General features: G+C 37.4%; 1 protein-coding gene across 1 annotated transcript; it reads left to right on the top strand.

Annotated features, from left to right (window-relative positions):
- The first annotated feature begins 289 nt into the window (after positions 1–289).
- LOC128243678 (uncharacterized) lies at positions 290–8032 on the top strand. The gene is made up of 5 exons (XM_052961577.1): positions 290–597; positions 2577–2777; positions 3234–3470; positions 4709–4878; positions 5918–8032. The coding sequence occupies exons 1-5, from the start codon at positions 426–428 to the stop codon at positions 6701–6703; spliced, it is 1566 nt and encodes a 521-aa protein (XP_052817537.1). The 5' UTR covers positions 290–425; the 3' UTR covers positions 6704–8032.
- Positions 8033–8689: the final 657 nt, after the last annotated feature.

Here is an 8689-nt window from a genome sequence, read left to right as displayed (position 1 = left end):
TTAAATTGGTTATTTTAATATGTGTATATTATTTTCTAGTAGTTTTCACCATACTGACATGGACACTTCAAATAAACATGTATGGGTTATTGGAAGAGGAGTTCGTTGTTTTCATTATTCAATACCTACTCATTATTCAATTGTATACAATTTACCTCAATTTACCTAGTGTGATATCAATATGAATGGGTAAGTAATCCACTACGACAATCGAGTTTTTCTTTGCCTTATATAAAGACAACCAGTCTGAAATTTATTTTTAGTATGGATATTCCTATTTGAAGACCAATCGAAACGTGGTTGGATTCTCCTTTCAGTTTGTCAACAGAGGGAAATGTGACAAGTCTGAAAATTGAAAATCGTTAATGGTTAGAGTGAGCGATATCACAGATAAAGTAGGAATCAAATGATAATGAAAGCTGAGGATGGAGGACGGCGTAAAAGAATTCTTGGACAAGCTCGGAATGAGGAAATATTTCGACATGTTTGTCGCCAAAGGCTTTGATAAAGAAGGGGACATTTCTCACCTGACTGAAGGCGATTTAAAGTCCATGTATATAATAGATACAGATGACAGGAATAGGATCCTTGAAGCAGGTTAGCGTCTTTTTGTTATATCCACGGCCACTGTATTTTTTAATCGTGTTAAATAATGATAGGATCTACGTCATAAATCCGTACTGTACTACAGTACATGTAATTGTTATATATGTAGTGTTATAACATCAACATGTTCTGTACTCTACATGTTTATATACAATCGATAGCCCATGGCTTTACACAGGTATGAAGTAATGAATTTATAAATTTTAGGTTATTCAATGTTTCAAGGTTTATATTATTCATAAGTTAAAACTGTGTAAGGTATGCAGTCGGCGTTAATTGGACAATGTATACATTTATGCAAAGGCATCATTTTGAATTAGTTTTCTAGTGTTTTTTTTTTTCATTTTGTTGAGTTGCTTAACCAGTTCCTGCTCTTGTTTGACATGAGTTAACATTTCTTGAAGAACCTACATTGTCCTTAGCTCCCTTTTTACGCCACTACAGTATAGAGCAATATATATATATGCCGTTGATAATATTTTATGGCATATAACATTATACACTCATTATTTTTGTTTAAATAAAATAAAGAATTATTACAACGAATCTACTTATTCTAAAGTTGATTTTTCACCAACTTCTTTAATCCTTGTACGTACAAGTTCTTACGTTTTTGGGTTGCGATTTTTTGCTCCTCAATTAGTTCATGAAGCTGGGCCGTCGTTATTTTCAAATTAGTGCTGTTGAGTATACATCCATATTGACGACAGACCTGCTCTCAGATAAAACAATCAATACCCGACCCATCAAATTGGCTCCATTGATGTCGAATGTTTGATGAAGGTTCAATAGATGTATCAATAATTAAGTTGAGTTTTGTTACACTACTTTGCAATAATCGTTTATCGGAGATTAAGGTAAATGATAGGACACTTTTAAGAGTGACGTCGTTTGTTTGTTTTCACTGCATGCCTGTGGATTTTCATGCCGGTCGATGGAACTACGGAAGCGAGAAAGCGGCGTTCAGACGCCAATGGTTTAATTTAATGATTGGAAGGATAAAGCCCAAGTCTTGCCGACCCCTCGGAGCGCTCCGAAGCGTCCCGCACTGCAATTTGGCCGATCCGAGCTCAGATCCGTGTTGTAGCCGCGTTTGGTCCGGGCTTATCCGGGACAGTCTTGAATGGTCCGTCATGGTCCGGGACACCAACCCGGAAATTTTAAACTGTTTAAAATTGCCGTGGTTTTCCGGGATTGTCCGGGAGGATTTTTCAATCCGGGGTAGTCCGGGACATTCCGTGACCAAAATAAATCAATACATTTGTTGACAAGTATGAGTTTTTATGGATTTATTTCTAACCAAATGTATAAGCATCCATAATGGTTTCCTGACATGTGAGGTATTTGAACTTCATGTGAAAACTTATAGCTAACTACACTGGTGAGCTAATCATGTATATAGATAGACATTTTCGGGCATACTATGTTAAACTTTAAATAAGTAATGGGTTTGCTAAATATACGCATATGATTTGTAATTAGTATCATACTTAAGGGAAATTTGCGTTTGTTGTGTTGACGCTGAAACTCGCAACGAAACCATATACATGACGCAGTTTCTCGTACATCAAAGCTCACATATTAATTACAGTCACATATTAATTTAAAGGTCAACCAACGGTTGAACGTCAAACAAATAATGCCACATATAGTTATGCACCAGTCAATTTTAACTGCCACGCCCCCAGGTCCGGGGGATAGCGGGGGAAATGGGCCGTGTTTTACCTTCCGAAGTGCGGGGTGAATGCAGTGGTTTTGTTTTTGCGCCGAAAATAGCGGGGAATGGGCCTTATCTAGGATGTCCCCGGGTTGCACCTGGATTTTACCAGCAGTTTGTTCCCGCATGGCGGGGATCTTACCCGGGATTAGCTTGACCTAAAGTCAAAGTCCCCGCTATTCCCCGGACCTGGGGACCGTGGTTACTGGTGCATAAGAATAAGACCACTATCCATGTCACGTGTCTGTTTTAGCGCACCACTTCCACCCAAGCCGGAAGTACATGTTGCACGAGTGGCTGCAGGCGGCGGGGTTGAGCCACTACTTTATCAGCTTCATGGAGAGCGACCTTACGGACATTGCCGCCCTCGCGCGCCTAAAGCTGCCCGATGAGGATCTCTATGACGAGCTGGAGATAACACTTCCGGGCCACAAGAGGCGCCTTGAGCGAGCAGGTAGGAAGGCGTTGCCAGAATGCCAAATATATTACTTTAGACAACCATTTCATTTCGATTATGACCTTTGCATCTTGCAATGTATATGTAATATTGAATGTGTTGGGTAGGTTTGACTAACCATCAAATCTAACAATAATCTGTTGAACGGTCAGTATCTAAGCCACCCGCGATCGAAGATAACGTATATACTGTCAGTCAAAAAATATGCCACTTGATCTGCGCGTGGACATTGAAATATAAGCGCGGAATTCATTCAGATTTGATCTGAAATCCTTTACCTTTACGATAGAATCAACTTGATTCTCATGAATAAGAGACTATATACAAATGTGATGTTCTTTTCCTCATTCCAAGTCATGGAATCAGTCGATTATGGCTGCCCATTGTGGAATACTGTTATACAGATTTTTATTTCGAAATATTACGAAATAGCCAACTGATTTTCTCTTTAAGTTCGCCAACTGGCTAAGAATAACATGACAAGGGTGCCGAAAATGGAAGTACAAGAACCTGAGAACGAGAATAAAGAAACTACAGGCAGTGACGTCATTTGTTTGCAAAAACCGGAACTAGCCGTTACTTATGGGCGGTGGGGCAAACCTCGATGCCTGCTTGATGCCAAATATGACTTCCTGTTGTTAGAGGCGACTGTGGTGTCCACGCTGGATTCCAGAGATCGTGTCGATATAGGTACGGATTAGCTATACGACTTTCGATAGTTTGTAGTTTAGCGTGTATATATGTAAAATTAAGCTACTCGTGTATACGTGTTTATAGCAATTGGAGTCAAGTTAACAGTTCTGTATTTGTAGAGTGAACTATCCCGGTTTACGCCAACGTTAGAAGATCACTGACAAATGCTCAAATTTTAAGTTCATGGCAACCGTTTTAATTAAGATGTTTGCAGATATTAGTCGTAAATTGAAATTATCTTAGTGTAATATAGTGTAATATTTACGTTATTTTACATCCTATTGGTGAAAAATGAAATTTAACCAGTATTTGAAATGCACACACATTTAAGGAAATGCCACATGCTATCAAATGAGTAACAGTATCTTATCTTGGTGCAATTAACTGCCCTTTAAAGGATGTTTTCATATGCCAACTAAAATGTTCATTTTCCTATTTTTTTATATTTTTACCCAATTTAATACATGCAGATTACGTTAATGAATAAAAAAGCAATGTTTTCTTGAAAAATAAATAATATCTTGACAAGTCTAACTCTTTTTGCAGCATTATGTATGCATAATAAAGTAAAAACATGTATATTTGGCATAAGATTAGCTATTGTGCTTATCCAAATGTCAACTTTTTTTCCCAATTTGCATGGCAAAGGCGGAGAAAATAATTCCCAAATATATCACTGAGTAAGAACCTTCTGTTGCATGGATCACCTTTTGTTACATGCCATGGATACCCTTCTAGTTGTATACCGATTAAATACAGGACTAACGAAGCACTCTAGAAGTGCATCAAGTAGTGTTTTCAAAATGTTCAACCTCCCATGTTCCGTCATATATTTAGAGGACACTGTTGCAATATTTGTAGAATCAGATTGTACGATTTCAAGGGGCGGATTCAGGATTTGACGTTAAAGGTGGCGTAACCTTTTGACTTGCGCCCCTTCCCAAGAACCGAAATATATTTGGTTTTAAGTGTTGGAAGGGGATGTGAGGGCACCCCACCCCCTCCTAGTCTGAAATGGTGCATTGGGGGCGTATTTTATTACTTTTTAATCCACCATTAAATAAAAGATAAACGTCGGCGATTTTAGGGCGGTGGTGGGTGGTGCGTCTTGTGCCCTTCCTGGATCCGCTAGTGATTTCAGTTGTTGGTCACAAATGCGTAGTAGTGACGCATTTGTCACGTGGCAAGATAGTTGTACTTCTTGTATGAAGCTTAATATTTTATTTTTGTTTCAGAATTCATGGTTGATTCCGGAAGTGATGTTGTAACCATGCGACAGGAGGTGCTCGATTCTCTCGACCTGGAGTTGATCGGTCCAATCAACAGTAAGGGTGTGCACGCTTCACGCGTGAAGAATCTGTACAAGGCAAACATCGTCATCGGGCATGTGTCGTTGGAAATAGAGGTAAAGGGCCAACCCAGTGTATGTGAATACCACGTGATACATTACGTCGGATGGCAGCATTTTGCTTCGAATGAAGGCTTAAAACAAAGATAAATACTAGTTCTCTTCAACTTTTTAAATGAAACAAAGGAAATTCTATGCCGCTTAAATAGCCCCGTCTTCGTTCTATTACAGGAGTCTGATAAGTGCTTAGTTTTCTCAAACATTTCGACAAACTGTTTCCTAAATAAGGTTTTGACAGTGCTCCGTCAGGCGGCAGTTTGGTGAAAAGGTTTGTCTAAGTCTTAAGAATCCGAACTTTCAAACTCTGGTAAGAGACCGAAGATGGGATTCTGAAAGCGGCGTAGTTTGCGTTAGGTTTCATATAAAATGATGAACAAATAGTAAAGTTACCCTTGTTTAAAGTCTTCATTCGAAGCAAGTTACTGCATTCATGACGAAATTTATCTGGTGGTATTCACACACTACAACTGCATTTATACAAGTTCGGCGGGGGAAACGGCATAAGCTGGTCACATGACCCGGCTTAGGTAAAGTTCGTTCAAGACAAGGGAATATAACTGAATTCAAGGTGGCGACACGAATCTATAGTTGCCATAATATCCCGCCGGTCTTCCTCACCGATGAAATCGGCGTTCGCTTGCGGCTCGGTGATATTTGGGTTGTAACTCGGCTTATGCCTCTACATAACTTTAGCGTATTAAGATTAACCACACCAACTGAAAAAACTACAGATTCAGAGCTATCAGTTTAAGTACATGTAGTTATAACCCAACTATTTTGTTTTTGCTTTGTCAGAAGAACAGACCACAAGATGGTAACTGCATAAATAACAATCTCTAAACTACTAATAAGATACAATTCTATTGACAACGCTCGCACAATTCTGTTGACAACGCTCGCTAAATTGTGTGTGAAAATAGCAAAAAAAATTAATTTGTTTCCATACAACTGCTTCTGAAGTTTAAGAAAATATCTCAATAACGAATGGCCTTTGATTATGGTTTCTTTGTGAAAGCTTTGTATTTATATTTAACAGGTAATGGGTGAATCCTATGATTCCATTGGTTCCCGCGTGTTACGTCATTTCCGACATTATATAAGTGGTTCCCAGCACATTTGGCTAAAGGGAGATTTTATTGACCCAACTCTTGCTTCTAAGGAATTGAAGCCGGGAAACAATGAAGATAAACAAATTATTGTTGGTGATGATGAAAATATATCCGTTATTGGTGAAAAGTGTGAGCCTTTGGTGAAGGAGTTGGCTTTTGAGTCAAAAGCTTTGGCCCCGGAAGATTTGGAAAATCTTGGTACAAACGAACTGAGTGCACCAGAAGAGAGCGATGATCACTTAGTGCAGAATGATCACGTCAAAATGGACAAAGTTGACAAAAAAGGTTTAAAGGTAAATGAAAATATGGGTTTTGCAAATAAGGTTAGTGAGTTCAAATTCAAGGGAATTAACCAGGAAAAGGAAAATGAAATGAAAAATTCACACTCGGGAGAAATGGACAGCAATGGACATGTAGATGAGACCGACAAACTTGTGTCAGGTCCTGCTGACGTCATCGACGTTCGACCAATCATCGCGTCGAACAGAAAGAGACATGCACAGAACAGCAAAAGTGCTAATCTGAGTGCAATTATTGCGGAGAGGGAGAATGGTAAAACTGTGAAGCGGCATAGACCTAATGAACGAAAACTCCACAGTTTGATTCAGGTGGTAAATTCTGAGCCTTGTGATTCAAAGTCGAGAGGAGTGCTAAACCAGAGGTCCGTGTATTATCACGCAGAAGAGAACCATTTTGACACATATTTTTCATAGAATATCATTATATTTTATTATACGTATATTTTACTGTGCATTTGTCTGGACAATGTTTTCGGGGGATGATACAACGTTCATGGTAACTATCATAAATGATGTCAGAAAAAAACTCCCTCTTATTTTTCCACCAAATGACATACTCCATTAAATCAGCATTGAAGCACTTGGAATGGACACATTTAACTGTTTTTGTATCGTGTACATGTACTATACAAATTAAGAAGCAATATAAACAACTATTCCGGCAAACATACACCGCACTGATCAGAATAGGCTGTTTCAAATGTGATGTGGTCGCCAACAGTATTGCCGTCACATGATCATATTTAAAATAATGTATTATTATATTGTCAACTGCATATTTATCGATTTTTATCCCAATTATGTTACTAAATCCGTTTTTGAAGACGACAACAAAAAATTAAGTATTTGAACATAATATTATAGACATTTCTGGTCAGTGGATTGGCGCAGAAACTTTATTTTGATATAACATGCAATTTGCAATACAGGAAAACATTTTTTAAAAGGGGTATTTGCTAATATACAAGAGAATCATTTTAAAAGCGCACTGTATAGGTGCGAAAACCGTTTTTTTTTATTTTGATGCGTAACCCCCAGTTGACAAATTATCGCTAATAAATTCTTTATCTGTACACACATCATATGCTTTTTTTTGTTTTGATCATGAAGTCAAATGAGTTGGACATGATTGTGCATTGAAATTAAAAAAAAAATATCTGTCGTCAAATCGTATTTTGCGCGCATTGAAAGGGTTATTTTTGACAGTTGACCGTGCAAAAAAATATTTTATGATGTACAATAAACTTTACAATTCTTTAAGATGGAATTGAAAGACAGTGATTTTTTGGGGAAGTTTTTTTCACCGCCTGTGCCTTCAAAATTGGGAAATTTTCCGACTTTGGGAAAATACCAAATCTTAAAATACATAATGTAATAGGAAATAAGCATGTATTGACTTTTTAATGCATACAATATACTGTATTGCTGGCCTCGCAAAGATCTTGTTTATTTTTCAAGAAATTCATTGGTTTTTTTACTGATTCACGTAAACTGTGTTTACTGAAATGGGAAAATATTATGAATTTTTGGGAAAAGTGGACACGTTTTCGCAAGGGGAAACCTAGAAGGCAGTAAAATGCACACAAAAATCACTGAAAGAATGTGTTCAAGAGTAATTATTACTGTTGCAGTATACGATGAATTAATATTAAAGTGTTTTAATAGTTTGTAGAGATGTTTGCTATTATAATGTTTATTTTGTACTGAATTTTGTATGTATATAAGAGATATAATAAATTATAAAATGACAGGCGTCTCTTTCAAGGCCGTACCATCTGTATCCAAACCATGCATACGGAATTTTAACAACGAACTGGGGGCAAAAATAATTATGCGGAGGACGATGGTAATCTTTATGACAAGGACGAAGTACTAGGATTGCTTATAAACACATGTTCATGTGTGGGGCTTACTCGAAAAGTTGGCCGGGTAAACAATAGTTTTAATGGTATAAATGTTGTTGGCTTTTCGAATTCGCTACTGGGTTTTAACAAAATATTTCGTTTTCTTTTCTCTTTTAATGTTTTCACAAACTGCTGCCTTTCGGAGGTAAGTTAGTTTTCGATATATCCTTCCAAACTTTAAAATGCTTAAAAACATCTCGTTTAAGACTTTCAAACCCAAACTTGGTTTTAACCTAAACCAAATGGGCAAAACACGGTTACTAGGTCACTAGGTCAAATATCAGAAAAATCTCTAGGATATATTTTTTGCAATAATAATTGTAGTCAAAGCTTCATGAAACTTTATCAGAATGTTCCTTGATGAAAGTGTTTTAATGTAGTTTGAAACTTGGTAGAGTGGTGTTAAATCATATCCAACGTTCATAAGGGTCTAACACTTGATTTCCATGTGTTCCCTTATTCTAGCTGTGATAGTCTCTGTGCTTTCAAAGAGGCA

This window comes from Mya arenaria, chromosome 8 (genome assembly GCF_026914265.1).
Source record: "Mya arenaria isolate MELC-2E11 chromosome 8, ASM2691426v1".
Taxonomy (NCBI): Eukaryota; Metazoa; Mollusca; class Bivalvia; order Myida; family Myidae; genus Mya; species Mya arenaria.
The sequence above is the reverse complement of the archived record's forward strand: the minus strand, read 5'-3'. Positions and strand labels throughout refer to the sequence as shown.